Here is an 18,100-nt window from a genome sequence, read left to right on the forward strand (position 1 = left end):
CATTTCACATCATTCCTTTGAGTTTGTTTCCAGGTCCCGTGAGGGTTCTTGTTTTCCCGCATATTCCTATCAGAAGTTACTCTTTGTTTGGGTTCCCTGAAGGCCCCACGACGGAAGAGTCCACCGAGGTGGTCTCTGTTCTCGTCTCCACTCCCCCTAGGTTCCCCAAAGGCCCCTAATCGATGTTAGTTATTTGTTGGAATGGTCCATTTTTGGTTCCTCGAGTATCTAGGGGATTAAAAGGTACACCCTAGCATTGCCCTGTGTACTGGGGTAAGGTCTAAATACTCCGAAATGGGATCCTGTATATCGGGAGCACCATTTGTGACATTGTTCTCCATTGTCATCCATCCTGAGCACAGTAGCTCACACCTTGGCTGGCGATGGCTATTATAGGTTGTGCTTTCCCTCCCTGTGCGATGGGTTCGCCACACTCCCTACACTAAGTTACCCTTTATAATAATACATTAATTTTCTAGGTCGGTTCGTTGCGAGGAGTGCTCAGTTCCTTGCAAGCTAGGGCCACGGAGCGCCACTGGGAGAGTCACCAGACATCCGGCGATTTAGATGACACTAAAATTGTTGAAGGTACAAATAATTTATATGTAATACTCAATATTTCATGTAGGCGCATCATCAAATATTATTCTTATCACCATGGTTCCACTAGCTTTGTTTCTAAAATCATCATTGATCTTTTGCATCATGAAATCAAAATGCAAAATTTTGCAGGTCTTACTGGAGAGGAGGCTATTTATAGACGCCGAATGGATCGAGCCCCTTTGCCCGGATCAACCCAAGAAAAACCCAAACTGCTGCGATTGCTTGTAGATGTTTCAGGCAGTATGTATAGGTAATGCCAACCACTATTATCATCTCGAAAAACTGACCATTTAAAATAATATCCTATTTATATTTATAGGCGTCCAGAAAACTCCCTCAAATTTATTATTTCATTTTTTCATTTATTAATTTTTTTAAAAACATGACATATTACATATTACAGTGATCTTTGGCTGTCCAACTAGGAGATTGCCTGTTTTAGGACAGTCATAAATAGGCATATTTATTAAAAGCGATTCATGTTTAGTCTAGTGTATTGACTTTTACTTAGTTATTGCACTTATATAAATAATATGAAAAGTTTTCTTGGTTGATATAAAAAGTTGCTAACTTGTATTTTAAATAATATAAACGTAGAGAATATACTTAAAGAATATTCAAATATGATAATACAAAAATAGCAATATAGTACAAAATTACTGACATATGAGTTTATAAAATTGAAATTTTACTTTTTATTTAGATGAAATTAATATTTAAAATTTAAAAGAGAGTTGAAAAATTAAAAAAAGTAAAAATAAAATAAAAAGATGTAAAGAAAGGTTAGAAGCAGATTTTAAATTTACAATGGTAACACATAAATTTACTGTAATACATATATATGTATATATATATATATATAAAATAAAATACAGGGTAGTTCGAAAAAACGACATTTAAGAAAACCAAGTTAATGACTGTTAATTAGCATATTTTCGCATTCATCTCTCCCCAAGATCAGAAGCCAATTATTTACCAGATTTCGGGGAATGTTAGCACTTTTTGATTTCCATGCATCGGGAATAAGATTAAGCAATTTAGGGCCTAAGTACGAGAATTGAGCTAAGGATGAAGAAGTGGTGGGAGGAACAACTGGGTTCCTCTTAGCATGTCTAGTATCGTGATAATGGAGTACGGAAGTGTATTGGTGACGCGTTCTTTGGGTATGTAATATGATTTTCCTCATGTATGTATAATTAATTGCCTTACATCTAGAACACCAAATTCTTCAAACAATGAATCACTAGGGTATCTGAACGGTTTTTTTAAGTATAACTTTAAGAAGTGATTTCTGCGCTTTTGCTAATGTCTTCAGTTTTGCCGATTCTCGTTTTAGGTTTCAGTCTAGCTTATATGTGACCTGTTTTGTTTTCCTCAAAGGATCCCATTCAATGATATTTCAATTCCAATGGTCATCTATTGGTCTTGCCACATGCCCAGCATGGACCTATAGTGGTTCCAGAAAGAGGCCGTATGTGACATTATCGTTCTAGTATCTTCTGTCTTTTTCGTTTTCATACAAGACGTGTGACAAAAAGATTTTTCATCAATGACGTACAAACGACCTCTCTCTAGGACTACTATATTTGAAGTTGGGTGCTGTGATGGTAATAACGGAAATATTTTACTTGCTTCTAACTACTTGATTGTCTTTCTATCTCACTAGAAGATATTTAACCCCTCAGGCATCTGGCATATTGACCATTACATTTCTTAAAGACGCTGTCAGAAGGTCAACTGTTTTCAAGTAAATGGAATATTTCTGAACATATCCGAAAATTGAAAACTGCTGAAAGATAATGAAATAAATTTCAGATTTTATTATTAGAAACAAATGTATATTTTTTTTTAATAAAAAAATTTAAGGCATACATCAAAAAGTTTATAATATTGCTAACCTTACGTTTTTTTGTCTAAACACTGAACCAAAATGACTAGTAACCAATTTTTTTAATAACATTTTTTTACAACAAATGTATTATTACTTTTGTGTTGTTTCATATAAAAATACTTAATAAAAAATTCTCTCAAATTACGTTCGCAACCTTTGGTTTCATAGAGGTGTACATTTTAATTGTTTTGTGGTTTACTTGTAGATTTGAATATAAAGCTTGGTATTTTCTCTTTCTAACACTGTTTAGTTCATATTTCTAACTACGACAGTAAGGGAGACACAACGATTTCTATGAGACCATAATATATAAGCTGTTCCTAAAACCGAACACATTAGCCTGAAGGGTTAACATGCTTCTTTCTAAAGTGGTTATGTTGTCACAAAGTTCTTAACCTTTCCTTATCTGTGGTGTGTATCTACTACACCTTGCTTCTAATAACTTTAATAACTCTATAAATATAATAAATTCTGGGTTCAGATTTTAGGTATTCCTCCGTTATACATTTATGCGCTGAATTAAAAAATAATATTTAACATAGTTTTCAAATTCAATTAAAAATCAGAGATTTTTGTTAAAAATCGGGAACAAATACACCAATACAATCAACCGTGTGATACTAATACGCGAAGAGTGTGCGAGGAAATGACACGCTTTGATGTCCCGCTTTAATTCGCTATGCGGGAACATGAGACATCCACACGTCTGCAGTTGTATTTTGATTTAGACCATCGATACCTATGACTGCACAGCTGTGTTTGTGCCAGCCGCCAGCCGCTAGCCAGTCGGCCACGAACCGTCGTTAGATGTGGACCCCTCACACGTTTCTTTAGCATCTGTCGATGGTTTTTTCATGTTTTCAGCAATTAAATTACAATTATTATCACTTTTGATATAAAATATAATGAACATATTCGATTAGCTATGAATATTCATATTTTTCCGATATTAAATCGTTTATTTTGAGATGTGTATTGACTACACAGCCTCGGAACGTGTGGATTTTTTTAGCACAGTAAGGGAAAGGTTAATGAGAGTCCTTGTTTATCCCACAAACATAAACACCTATGCTTTTATATACATACATTCATTTCTATGTATGCTTTTCTATACACATCTTTACTGTAGTTTATACATTACCAAAGCTACATATCAATTTTGTTAATTATTATTCTAGGTTCAACTCATTTGATGGGCGATTAGACCGATCTTTGGAGGCCGTGGTACTGGTGATGGAGGCCCTGCGCGGGTTTGAGTCTCGGCTAAAGTACGACATCTGGGGGCACTCGGGCGAGTCGCACAACCTAGAACTGGTTTCTCTTGACAAACCGCCACAAAATGAGAAGGAGAGACTTCAGGTATCAGACATTTTCATTAAATCATTGATTTTATTACTAGGGCAGCTTGTATGGGTTTGCTATAAATATAGCCACTAGCTTTCCATTCTAAATGCATGATAATTTTTTACTAGTGGCCATTTTGCAATCATTGATTTTCTAACGTTTATGGCTAATCACATCAAAATATACAGGCCAGTACCTACCCAGATGTGAATATTTAAAAAAGTTATTGGGTGCAATAAGGAACTCTAGTCTATTTAATTTTTTTTTATCAATAATGATCTTTTAACTTAAATACCGGTATTTTTTATTGTTATATTTAGTTTTAATAGTTAAAATAATTTTGAAAGTTTTAATTTTGCGGGTCTCCTGAAAACGCATCAAATCTATGGACGTGACCCGTAAAATGTTAGCATCTCGTCACTAATGTTATCTTATTGAACCCGAGTGCAAAAATGCGTTCATGACCGCACCTGTGGAACAATTTACCGGTGTTTAAAAACCTGCATTAAAGCATTCATTCTATCCATTCAAGGGGACCAGAGTTGCCAATGCATATGTTCTAAAATACCCACAAGAGATGAATTTGATATTTCAAATTCCCGCAAAATCCTCACAAATTCCCTTACGTCCATAATGAAACAAATTTCTATTGAAATTAGCATTTATTTTTTATTATATAGTAATTTTCTATTTAGTTCAGGCTTTAAAAATATACTTTTTATGAAAATTTTCTGCAAACAAAAACGAAATATAGTGCATTCTCACAATTATTGTAAATATTATTTTTCAATATGGTTGGAAAATCAAGAAATGACCAGAATCCCCACATTTTCCCCACAAAAAGTTTCTCCCTGCATAAAACCGGATTCCTGAAAAATCTTAAAAATTCCCCGCAATTTGGGGAACTCTCCACGAATTGGCAACTTTGGTGTGGACATTGTAGACCATAGATAATTACTCACATAGACTAGATGTAATGAATCAGCAGTTCAGTCCTACCAACCAATGGTGTGCTTTAATGGGATGGTGTTTTATTAGGTTTTAAGTGACGATTTATAAATTCTAAATATATTAAAACTAATGTATTCAGAATCAGCGTTTGTTGATCTATATAAATATATATTTTTTTAAGCCTTAATATTTTTCACTGGAGTTTCTTATTTAACAAAACGGAAACAAGTGATTTTTTTAAGTACATAATATGTGACTTAGGGCCGGTTTTATAAACGAAGTACCAAATTTCGGTTACGTAACGAACCGTTTTTCTTTAACGGGCCGCTATCCGTTTGTTATCTTATTTTGCGTTCTATAAACATATTTGAATTACTAGCGGTCATCGGTTACATTTAGTCCGAAAGTTTTTTTACTGGCAATGTTTTTTGTAAATAATTGTCTCTGATATTGTTTTCATCTATGGGTTTTAGCTTTAGCTGTCAAAATTAATTCTTTTTTTAAATGCCTGCGAGTGCTTGCTGATACGATTTTCAACGTATTTCTAAAAAATACTTAAAAAATATGTAAGTTTATATTTAATAATTATATAAATCATTATTAATCATATAAATTATCAGTGGATTGGTCACGATTATTATGTATTTTATTTTATCATACGCGTTGTGTCTTCACATAACCTAAGTTATTTTGATGAGGTTTTAATGTAATTATTGTCATTTTTCAGATACCAAAATGAACAAAAGAATTAAAAGCAAGAATTTCTCCCCAGAGGAATTATATGGATTAATATCTCTAGTTGAGAAAATACCAGGTCTGACTTCAAAAAAAACGGACGCAATAACAAATGCTTCGAAGGAAGCAACTTGGAGCCAAGTGGCGGAGAAGTTTAATTCGGAAAACGGGGGCATCCACAGGGATGTAACGAACACAATAACAAATGCTTCGAAGGAAGCAACTTGGAGCCAAGTGGCGGAGAAGTTTAATTCGGAAAACGGGGGCATCCACAGGGATGTAACGAACACAATAACAAATGCTTCGAAGGAAGCAACTTGGAGCCAAGTGGCGGAGAAGTTTAATTCGGAAAACGGGGGCATCCACAGGGATGTAACGAACACAATAACAAATGCTTCGAAGGAAGCAACTTGGAGCCAAGTGGCGGAGAAGTTTAATTCGGAAAACGGGGGCATCCACAGGGATGTAACGAACACAATAACAAATGCTTCGAAGGAAGCAACTTGGAGCCAAGTGGCGGAGAAGTTTAATTCGGAAAACGGGGGCATCCACAGGGATGTAACGAACACAATAACAAATGCTTCGAAGGAAGCAACTTGGAGCCAAGCGGCGGAGAAGTTTAATTCGGAAAACGGGGGCATCCACAGGGATGTAACGAACACAATAACAAATGCTTCGAAGGAAGCAACTTGGAGCCAAATGGCGGAGAAGTTTAATTCGGAAAACGGGGGCATCCACAGGGATGTAACGAACACAATAACAAATGCTTCGAAGGAAGCAACTTGGAGCCAAGTGGCGGAGAAGTTTAATTCGGAAAACGGGGGCATCCACAGGGATGTAACGAACACAATAACAAATACTTCGAAGGAAGCAACTTGGAGCCAAGTGGCGGAGAAGTTTAATTCGGAAAACGGGGGCATCCACAGGGATGTAACGAACACAATAACAAATGCTTCGAAGGAAGCAACTTGGAGCCAAGTGGCGGAGAAGTTTAATTCGGAAAACGGGGGCATCCACAGGGATGTAACGAACACAATAACAAATGCTTCGAAGGAAGCAACTTGGAGCCAAGTGGCGGAGAAGTTTAATTCGGAAAATGGGGGCATCCACAGGGATGTAACGAACACAATAACAAATGCTTCGAAGGAAGCAACTTGGAGCCAAGTGGCGGAGAAGTTTAATTCGGAAAACGGGGGCATCCACAGGGATGTAACGAACACAATAACAAATGCTTCGAAGGAAGCAACTTGGAGCCAAGTGGCGGAGAAGTTTAATTCGGAAAACGGGGGCATCCACAGGGATGTAACGAACACAATAACAAATGCTTCGAAGGAAGCAACTTGGAGCCAAGTGGCGGAGAAGTTTAATTCGGAAAACGGGGGCATCCACAGGGATGTAACGAACACAATAACAAATGCTTCGAAGGAAGCAACTTGGAGCCAAGTGGCGGAGAAGTTTAATTCGGAAAACGGGGGCATCCACAGGGATGTAACGAACACAATAACAAATGCTACATATATATTATGTGAGAAGTGTTTGTTATCGCCTTGGTGACAGAACTGATGTCAATAAGGAAGTTGAGTCCATTTTTTTTATTTTTTTTTATCAATGTTCGCATTCAAACTTAAATACTGGTATTTTTTTTTTTTTTTTTAAAGTTTGTTTTCATAGTTAAATTAATTCTCAAAGTTTAAATTTTATTAAGCCCGCCAAAACGAGCGGAATCCGAGCGGTAACAGGCGGGGTGTAGTGTGACGTCATTAGAACTGTGAAAACCACGTCGCTTAAGCATTATGTATGGAAAAAAAATTAATTCTTCAACAAGGAATTCCAGTAATTTTTTTACCAATGTTAACCGTCTATTATAATTGATGTTATTAAAAAAAAAAAAGAAAATTGATTAAGATTTCATAGTTAAATTAATATTTTAAGTTAGAATATTTGCTTTTCACGCCCGATACGGTACTTGTACGGTATCGCCGTCGCTACTTGTTGACGTTCCCCGCGCGAATTCAGGACCACCGCGCAGAAAAGTAAAGACCAAAAGTAAAATAACGGTTTACAGCCCAGTTCACTGTGAGACTTTTCTGAGCGGCCGGCGGCCTGAAGTGTATCACATGCTTTGTGACATGTATAATAATAAAAACATCTAAGTTATGCAATAAACAACATATTATTATAAAGCACTATACGAATATGTATCTTTAGAAATCCATTTCATATAATAATAATAACAAATACGTACATATATTTGACAAACCCAAATAAACCTTTGGCCTATACACCTCTCTCGTCTAAATCGACCATCTCTCATGTAATAGAAAGAGATGCACCATAGGTGTTCCGTTGTACGTACAAGTCACGACACATGTGACGACAGAATTCTTTCGACCAATCGTGGAGCGTATACAGTATATTGCTATTGAATGCTTTTTCAAGAACGTTTAACTAATTGTAAGAATAATAATATAGAAATATATTTATATATTTAGAATCGATATTTTTTGATCTACATGAACATATTTTTTATAAGTCAAAATATTTTTCACTCAACTTCCTTATTGTGAGAGGTTATAGGTTCAAACAGATTTGTGAGAGATGGCAATGTCAAAGAGTTACCTCCTTCCATTACCTCCCTTCTGTAATGTTTTGCAAAAGTGTTCTCGCTCTTCCAATTTCCTCTTTCCAGGATCTTTTCAATGGGGCAATTTTCTAACCAGCTCAGTGATGCTACAGCAGACCTTGTACTCCCTGCTGATTTATCAATGCCAGCACTTTTTTGTACTGTTTTCACCCATCCTCCAATTATTGTTCTTGAGGCAGGTTTTGGCGGGCCCGTTGTTGAAATAAATAAATTTGGTATGGAATTTGATTCTTGTCTTCTTACTCTAGATAAGGTGCATACTTTACGGAGCCAATATACTGGATCTGTAGCTCGGTCTGAGGAAGCTTTAAGCTTCCATCCCGACTGCTGACGAGTAGTAGAATCTGTTTTAGATCTAAAAGCTGGCCAAAGTATAATATGGTCCCCATTGTCCACGAAACTGTCTGGTGTGTATCGTAACAGAGTAAGATCGTGCACTCTTCGTCCAGATGCGAGTAAAAGAATGACAGCGCATCTTCGAGAAGCCTCAAACAGAGTAACTGTTTCTGTAAGGTTTTCTTTCAACCATACAGTAACTTGTCTAGGGTCCCAGATAGGCAATGCTTTCTTCTTTCTGGAAGTATTAACTATACCTTTCATCACTTGTTTAACTAAGGTATGGCTGCTTAGCGATTCACACTCTGGGTTGGTTAATGTTGAAATGGCTGACTTATGAAGAGCAATGGTACTAGGAGCCAAGCCTTCTTTAAGTTTTAAATTGGCTAAAAATCTTGCCAACTGGGAACCTGAAGGATCAGCTATATCCACCTTATTCTTGACACACCATTGGCCCCACCTCTTCCATGCTAATTTATATGCGGTGACCGTTGAAGATCGCCATCCAGCATTGAGGAAGCCTCTCTCGTGTTCTGACCATTCATTGAGCGCTCCTCTCCAGCCCCAATCTTCCATACTTCCATCTCCAGTTTTTGAATCTGAGGAGGATGAAGACCTGTCGAGATATCCACCAGGTTGTCGAGTAGGTTGGTTATTTGTAAAGGTGGAGCTAGTGCTCTCGACTGGAGATCTGGCAGCCAGAACACCTTGGGCCACCTCGGTACTACCAATAGGTAAATACCGACACACTTGTTTAGATGTTCCAGGACTCTCGGTATCAAGCAAGGCGGTGGAAATACCCATGCCAGTGGGAAGCACCAAATCCTGCTGAAAGCATTGTGATATAGGGCTGCTGTGTCGGTGGGGTCTATGCATACATAACTGTTTACAACATGAGCTCTCTTGGATGCAAATAGGTCCACCATGGGTCTGCCCCAAAGGCAGAATATCTGGTCGGTCGCTGTAGGTAGAAGGTGCCATTCTGGTAACAAGGTCCCTCGGGAAAGATGATTGGCGAGTCCATTGTATCGTCCCGGGAGGTAATACACTTCCATCCTTATGTTGTGCGCGTCCGCTAATTCCAGAATCTGATACGTTAACTGAAGGAGGTTCACTGATTTCGTACCTCCTTCGTTGCGTAGATATGCTAGTACCGTTCTGTTGTCCGATTGAATGAGACAAGTAAAATTGCTCAAACTGGCTCTCTGGTACTTCAATGCATGGAGAATAGCAAACATTTCTTTTAGGTTGCTGTGCCATTTGGTTTGTTGTTGTGTCCAACAGCCTGAGAGTGGGATGTCGTCTACCTGCGCCCCCCACCCACTGTCTGCTGCGTCTGTCACAATGAAGTGGCATGCTTTGGGGAAATGGATAAGGGAATGCGTACTCACGTTGTGCCTCCACCAATCTAGATCCTCCAGTACTGCAAGGTTTACAGGTACCTTCTTCCGGAGTGGGAGCTTTGTCATGGCAAGTGACTGGAGCTGCATCTGCCTGCAGTGCAAGCGACCCCTGGGAACCACAAACGCTGCAAAGTTCAGCTGTCCTAGGATGCTCTGCGCCTCCCTCAGGGACCATTCCTTCCTTGTCGTAACCTTTTGCAACGACTTCCATATTGCCCGGCACTTGTTCCTGGTTAGCATCTTCTGATTGAGGCCAGTGTTCCATAACACTCCCAGATATTCTATCGCCTGTGTCGGTAGGTGAACACATTTCTTTATGTTGATGGTCCAGCCGAGCGACTGTAAGAAATCCAACGCTACTAGTGTCTGCAGTCGGAGAGTTTCTTGACTCTGATGAGCCAGGAGAAAATCGTCCAAGTACACAATAACTCGAATGCCCTTTTTTCGAAGGATCTCTGCGATCCAATTGGTTATTGCTGCGAAAATTTGAGGGGAACTGCTCAAGCCCTGGGGCAAACATGTCATCTGCAGACATTGACCTCTGTACACGACACGCAGAAAACGTCGATGGGTCTTTGCCACTGGTATATGAAAGTACGCATGCGCCAGATCTACTTTTGTCATATAGTCTCCGGGTTGCAAAAAGTCGGGTACTTTGAAGTGGGAGATCAGGGAAAACTTTTTCCCTCGCACAAAATCGTTCAACACTTTCAGATTGATGATGGGACGATTGGTCCCGTCGCTCTTCTGCACCAGAAACATCTGGGAGAGAAAACCCCGATTCATGGGTGCTGGTTCCAGCACTCCCATCTTCAGCAACTCCTTTATTTGTATGTCCATTTCGGGTGTGTGTCTTGTGGTGAAATTGTGCAACCTCACCTGAGTGGGTCTGGACAATGGAGGTCTCAACCAAAATGGGATCCGATAGCCATTGAGGATTTTTAGGGCGAAGTCGGGGGCATTTGCGATACGCCATTGTTCTAAAGAACTTCGCAATTGCCCTCCCTGAAATCGCCTGGGCTTATTGTCAATTGTTTCGGGGACGACGGTGCGAGGTCTGCCCACGCCCCGTCGGCCTCCGAAATTTCCGTCCTCTGCTGGAAGAGGAGGAAGGGCCAGAGTGGTGACCGGGGTCTGCCCGCCGGTACTGATATGGAAATTGGGTGAAACCCAGATTTCCTGCAGAAGCACATTGAGTCTGTGTTCTGTTATTTGGCCTTGACACAGATTCCAAGTCAGATCTCGCAGACCCCAAGGGTTGCCTCGCAACCCTTGGGGTCTGCGAGATCTGAGCCCTGAAGACTTTGCTTGCCCCACCAAGTCTCTGCAACTGGGAGACAAGCTTGTCTTCATTAAAAAGGTGCGATACCGTTGGAGGAATTTTATCCAGGGCTGATTTCTCCGATGGAGTTTTGCACAACTCCAGGATACGATGGCGTCGCCGCTCAACGATTTCCGCCCGCTTCCCACAAGCTATCTGAAGGATTGCATCGTTTTTTGCAATACTTCCCCCAAGGACATCCTGAAATTTCTCCGCTAGGGTCTTCGGCGAAAGTTCGGTGTCAGGCTGACAGCTCCAGGTTAGGACGCTCTGTATAGAGTCCTGGATGACCTGCCTTTGTTGGAGCGCCACGTGAGTGATTGCTGCAAAGGCCCTTTCCATTCCTGTGAGTTGAGCGCATGCCGGCGTGAGGGAATTGAGCTCGCAATTTACTTCCAACTCTTTGAATCCCGGGTCTGCTGCATATTCTTTTAATGCCTTTGCGTAGCGTACGTTACACCAACCGGGAGTATCAAAATTTTGCAGGCGCTCCACCATCTTTAACATAGCATCTGTCGGTGCTCCCATTAACGGTTCCTTTAATGCAACTGTGGGATCCGGCACACGAAAAATCGGAGCAGCGGATGTACCACAAGCACTGGTGCCTGGCGCGTCTATAGGGTTTGACAAAGACTCGCCGTCAATTTCGGAACCCTCAAACTCACTCGCGTCAGAATTGCCGACGGCCGCGGCATCTCGCCTGAACACGAAACGCTGCAGATCGCTTAACTGGCGCGTCAATTTCTTGAGCATCTTCTTTTGCGATCTCTTTTTGCGCCTTTTGTTTTTAGGCCGCGAACAACTCGAACTCGAAGACGAATCCGAATTCTCGCTGCGACGTCTGTGTGTAGAGGAGGAATCGATATCCTCGCTACGGCGTTTGTGCGTAGATTTCGTCGGAACTACGGTAGACATTATGACGCAACAAATCTGACCGCTATACTGCGTTCTTCCCGCCAAATGCACAACGCGTAATCTACACAAAGCACTATTTTTTTTTTTTTCTTTTCACGAAAAGGAAACACTCTCAAGGAAGTTATTTCACTCGTTTTTGAGTTATCTCAGCACTTATGTATTAGAAAAAACTTAGCGCGAGATAATTCGACCACATTCGAAAGAATTTCGATGTCAATTGACAAATTAAACGACGCGAGACGCCAACTGCCGGTGACAAAACAAACAACCAATCACAGAGCGAGTAGATGATGTCATCCCAGGATTACCAAAACAGGAAAAAGGAAGTAGGATCAGACCACTATGACAAGAATCGACATGTCGTCTCTCACATAATATATATGTTCTGGATGAGGAACGGCAGTACATAATAACAAATGCTTCGAAGGAAGCAACTTGGAGCCAAGTGGCGGAGAAGTTTAATTCGGAAAATGGGGGCATCCACAGGGATGTAACGAACACAATAACAAATGCTTCGAAGGAAGCAACTTGGAGCCAAGTGGCGGAGAAGTTTAATTCGGAAAACGGGGGCATCCACAGGGATGTAACGAACACAATAACAAATGCTTCGAAGGAAGCAACTTGGAGCCAAGTGGCGGAGAAGTTTAATTCGGAAAACGGGGGCATCCACAGGGATGTAACGAACACAATAACAAATGCTTCGAAGGAAGCAACTTGGAGCCAAGTGGCGGAGAAGTTTAATTCGGAAAACGGGGGCATCCACAGGGATGTAACGAACACAATAACAAATGCTTCGAAGGAAGCAACTTGGAGCCAAGCGGCGGAGAAATTTAATTCGGAAAACGGGGGCATCCACAGGGATGTCTCCCAATTAAAATTAAAATGGGACAATCTAAAGAAGGCGGCCAAAAAACGGGCAACTTTAATAAATTCCAATAACAGGTGTGTATGTTATTTTTATATGATTTTCTTTGAATAATGTATTCAGTTTCAGTGCCGATAAACGGACTGTTTATTTTATTTAGTGTTATGTGCTCACCCACCTAAGTACGTGGTACAGATGCAGTAGAGGTGTTAGTAGATGTGAGATACACCTCGAAAGCGACCCTCTAATCCCGGGCGAGGACAATCGCTGTAAGCGGAGGGAGCGTGCCGCTTACCTGTAAAACTAGCCAGTGCGCTGACTGAATCTAGTTAATACTAGGAAAAATGGATCGGACTGCTAGTAAAAAACTCTAATACGCGGGAGAGATGTCTACGTAGACGACATCTCGATCCTCGACTTGTAAAGGATGCGTATGCTAACACAAGTACTGCGGGAGAATGGACCCCTACCGGTAACCGTATCGCTCGACATACGGTATGGCTGCTATGTAAGGCGGATAATTAACATATTGTGGAAGAAATTATGCACAAACTGTTCATTCTGTTTCCGTCTATCACATAATACCTTCTCTTCTTTCATGACTGCTAATAACAATAATTACTTTTTACCCGCCTCGCTAGACAAAGTCTGTTCCAAGGCGGATAATTAACATATTGTGGAAGAAACTATGTACAAACTGTTCATTCTGTTTCCGTCAATCACATAATACCTTCTTTTCTTTCATGACTGCTAATAACAATAATAACTTTTCCCACTATTTACATCGTCATTGTTATGCGTAGGGTTTTTTGGATCATTTAAAAGTCTCCTTTGTATTATTTATATGTTTGTTTTATTTTCTAGAGCTACTGGCGGGGGGGAAGGGGGCAAAATCGTCCCAGATCCAATACTGGATAGGGTTATTGGCATGATTAAACTATTTAATTGTGTTGGCCCTAGGAGTTAGTTGGATGACGACGCCGGCCATGTGGTGGTGGAATTAAGCGAAGATCAAGGACTTGTGTTAGATGCAGGAGTTGCATTAGACACACAACATAAAACTAAGGTAGAAACGATTCCAGTAGAAACTCTCCAGGTGGACAAACATCAAATGACGAAGCAACAACAGCAATAGCAGCGGTGGAATCGGTTGTTGGAAACAGTAAGTGGGATTGTTGGAATCCTACACTTTTAAAGACTCCGGTAAATACAAAATTGAAGTCAAAAAAGAGGAAAACCTTACAAGAACAATTAGTAGAATCTAAAATCAGAAAAAATAATTCCATTGCTTCAAAAAATAATGCCATCGCTTCATACTATCAAGATAAATTAAAGAATAAGGGTTCCAATGTATGTAATTGTAACAAACCAACAATCCCATTTAACTGTCTTGAACAAGTGCAGTCACCCCCTGTTGCTCTTGATGACTTTTCTGATGAATGAGGATCATCTTCTACTTGAAGAGTTTCTACCTTAGTTTTATGTTGTGCGTCTAATAATAGGCAATAACCCTATCCAGTATTGGATCTTGAGTTTGGTATTGCGCGTCTAATGTAACATAATCTGAATCCAACATAAGTCCATGACTTTCTGTATGATATGTAGAATTCCACCTTACTTTAGATTTATCTTGAGATTATATTTAATTTTTTTATTAGTTTCAATGACAAAGTTTTTACACATTGTAAGTATAATATACATATAAATTTTTTTTTTCGTCATCACTAAGGTTCCCTATTTTGAGGCGGTAGTTTCTTAACATTAAATTATTAATAATTAACATTTAACGTTAAGATAACTTGATACTAAGTACTAAACTAAATACAGTAGTTTTTTTAACATTTGTATTTAGTTTCAAGTTATCTTTACACCATCTTCACAATGTGTGTAATCAATATTTATATCAATTCGTTGTCTCAGCCATGTTTTTACTTTTGTTTTATATAATTATTAATTTCTGTTAATTTTTTTGTTTGAATTGGTAGAGCATTGTATAGTATTATTGCTTGCACACCTGTATTTTAAAAATAAAAATATGTTTATTGAAATGATTTATTTTAATACATAAAAATATTAGTACCTACCTCCACGAGAAGATGGGTTTGAAGTAAGTTTCAAATATAATATGTCCAATTTTTTTAAGGTTATCGACAGGGGTACTTGAGGTAGAGAATTAATAATGAATGTAGTAATGAGAAGTAATAATGTATTTTTTAAATAAAAACATGGGCTGCATAATAGTTTGCAACATGTATGTAGAGAATTTTCCTTTATGTTCTGTAATAATGTATTTTTTAAATAAAAACATGGGCTGCATAATAATTTGCAACATGTATGTAGATAAATTTTCTTTCAATAAAACTATGTTCTGTAATAATGTATTTTTTTAATAATAACATGGGATGCATAATAATTTGAAGCATGTATTGTCAAAATGAGTGGTAATAGGTAAGTATAAAATAAGATCCCTGTTATTATTGGCAGTGTTACAGCAAGTGCGAGTACACCAGTTTCAGTGCTTCGGTGTTTGGAAACATTTGGTGTCATTCATACCAACGAGACTCTCCCAGTAGTACAGGTACAGATGCACTACTAAAGTAGACTCCCAAAATATGTATTAATGAAGTTGTGTAGTTCGTTATCAACAGTCTGTGCAATGTCCTCCTCAACAATATTGACAGGAACTTGTTGGTCCGGAGGTTGGGGTGCTTCCATGGGGTAATCATCTTCATTCTCCTTCCTTGCAATGTTATGTAGTACTGCAGTAGCCACGACAACCCCCTCAACGCGGCATAAGGAAAGCCTTATTGGCAAGAATAGCACAGGGAACCTACGTTTCCACACACCAAAGCAACGCTCAATGCAATTTCGGGTTCTAATTTGGGACTCATTATACAATCGTTCCACTTCTGTAACGGGATTGCTCAATGGTTTCCTTAGATTCGTGGATAGCCGCTGTCACCTACTAAGGTCTTGTCACCAAATTCTCCTGCTTCAAATCTGCTGAAGCAGGAGAATTTGAAGTGAAGAGTTATTAAATATAGTCGAATCATGAGCAGCATGAACCTGGCCATCACATTCTTAAGTACGAGTTTAGCATCACACACAGCTTGGACATTCAAAGAAAAATAACCTTTGCGGTTGCGGTAAGTTTCTGCTTGGTCTCCTCCGGGTGACTGAATCTGACATGGGTGCAGTCAATGGCACCGATGACCTTTGGGAATCTAGCAATTCTGTAAAAGTCCTGAACTCCGTCACTGTTCATGCTTATGTAATCGTTTCTCAAGGAAGCGATTATTTTGGTAACTCTCCATACAACGATGCATGCCGTCGACTTGGAGACTCCCGTGAAGTCGCCAGCAGCTTGCAGCATTGATCCCAAAGCGTAGAATCGCAGTGTCAGTAACAACTGCTGTGCGGGCGTAACTGGTTGGTTTCGATGTGTCGCCGGCACTAATTGAGCTTCAATTCTATTTAAAATTTGAGCCACGGTTCTCTTTGACAACCGAAATCTCATTTTAAAATCGATGTCCGCATAATAATTAAAATAATCCGGTCTATGCATAAAAACACGTGGACGTCTGCGTATTCCCGCAGCTTCGTCTTCACTGCTGCTGCTATTAGATGACGACGATGGCGTGTCATCTTCAAGCATTGCCAAACGCCCATCCTCACTTTCACTGCTCGATGATGAATCCATATCACAAATGCAAATAATATAATACGGTATCTTAATTAAAATAGTGCACGGTTCCAAATAAGCGATCGTCGGGCAACAACCAAATGCAACTAACTTACTGACAGCTGTCAAAAAACATTTGAGCGCCAACAAAACGGATCGTTAACCATTAACTGGCCAAAATCACTCGGTTAAGCATTAACCGAAACTTGGCCTACGGATAACCTGACGAACGTTTATAAAACGGAAAAATCAGGCGGTTAACCAAATATTCGTTACGGTAAACCAAAAACGGTATCAAGCGTAACGAACAGACGTTTATAAAACCGGCCCTTAGTTAACTTTTGCACTACCACCCAATTATTCCTAAAGAGTGTTTTCTTAACCTAGCCTTACAAGAGGTTCTAAGGTTAATGTCTTATCACAGCTAAATTTGTAGACATGTACCCAAATACAAACATACAAAAAATTATATGTGGTAATCCTATAACTGTATGTAATAATTTTAGGTAATCCGCACGATGCACGCCCACTCCCAATTCTGCTGGTCAGGCGACACCACCGTGCAGGCCGTGCAGCACGCAGTGGAGGGGCTGTCGAGCCAACTGCAGGGGCCGAACTCGCAGTGGGATGAGGCCATACTGGTGGCGCTGTCGGACGCCAACCTTTCCCGCTACGGAGTGCCGCCCTCCAGGCTCGCAACAGCGCTGACCTGCTGCCCAGAGGTGCATGCGCACATGGTGTTCATAGGCAGTCTGGGCGATCAGGCGGAACAGTAAGTCTTTATTTTTTAATTTGAAGATAACATACCAAATGAAGCACTTTCATATAATATCAAATAATATGTATTTTTAAAAATATATACTGTAAGGACGGTTTGTTTCACAGAATTCTATTCAAGTTCTGTTATTATTTCAGTTCCGTGAAGCAAATGGCTTGTAATAATATAATAATAGAACTTAAATAGGACTTTCACAGAACTTGAAAATTAACATTGTAATTTGATTAATTGTTCAAATTCTGTAAAACAACCCATTCTAAGGTTGCGGTGTTTCACAGAAATTCAAATGTAACAATGCATCGAATAGCCGACCAACGCTATTTTATTTTTATTTGAACGGTCCCTTAAACGCTGATTCTAGGTACGTTTCAGTTTTTAACCAAATTGTGGTCTGTTAACAAGCATAACAACATAGCAGTTGTGCTTTTCTACTTATCAATATTTGTTGAGAAGTTGAGACAGACTTAGAATAGGCGTTTAACGGGGACCTTTAAGTGTAAAAAACAAAATGGCCCTGATTTATAATACAGACTTTTACTGAGCATATCTTGATCTGCAAAGTGTGTATAAACTCTAATCGGTATGGAACATCCATCCAACTGCTAACTGGACATATTATCCACCAGGCTTAC

General features: G+C 39.5%; 1 protein-coding gene across 1 annotated transcript in view; it reads left to right on the forward strand.

Annotated features, from left to right (window-relative positions):
- Window positions 1-18,100, forward strand: part of c12.2 (von Willebrand factor A domain-containing protein c12.2) — a 95,406-nt gene that overhangs the window by 75,415 nt on the left and 1,891 nt on the right. Inside the window, exons 16-19 of the mRNA XM_089636769.1 lie at window positions 480-588; window positions 733-853; window positions 3,673-3,853; window positions 17,197-17,462. Coding sequence (XP_089492895.1) covers window positions 480-588; window positions 733-853; window positions 3,673-3,853; window positions 17,197-17,462 — 677 coding nt within the window. The remainder of the gene's footprint in view (window positions 1-479; window positions 589-732; window positions 854-3,672; window positions 3,854-17,196; window positions 17,463-18,100) is intronic.

This window comes from Hesperophylax consimilis, chromosome 10, assembly GCF_061612785.1.
Source record: "Hesperophylax consimilis isolate HC1 chromosome 10, BYU_Hcon_1.0, whole genome shotgun sequence".
NCBI lineage: Eukaryota > Metazoa > Arthropoda > Insecta > Trichoptera > Limnephilidae > Hesperophylax > Hesperophylax consimilis.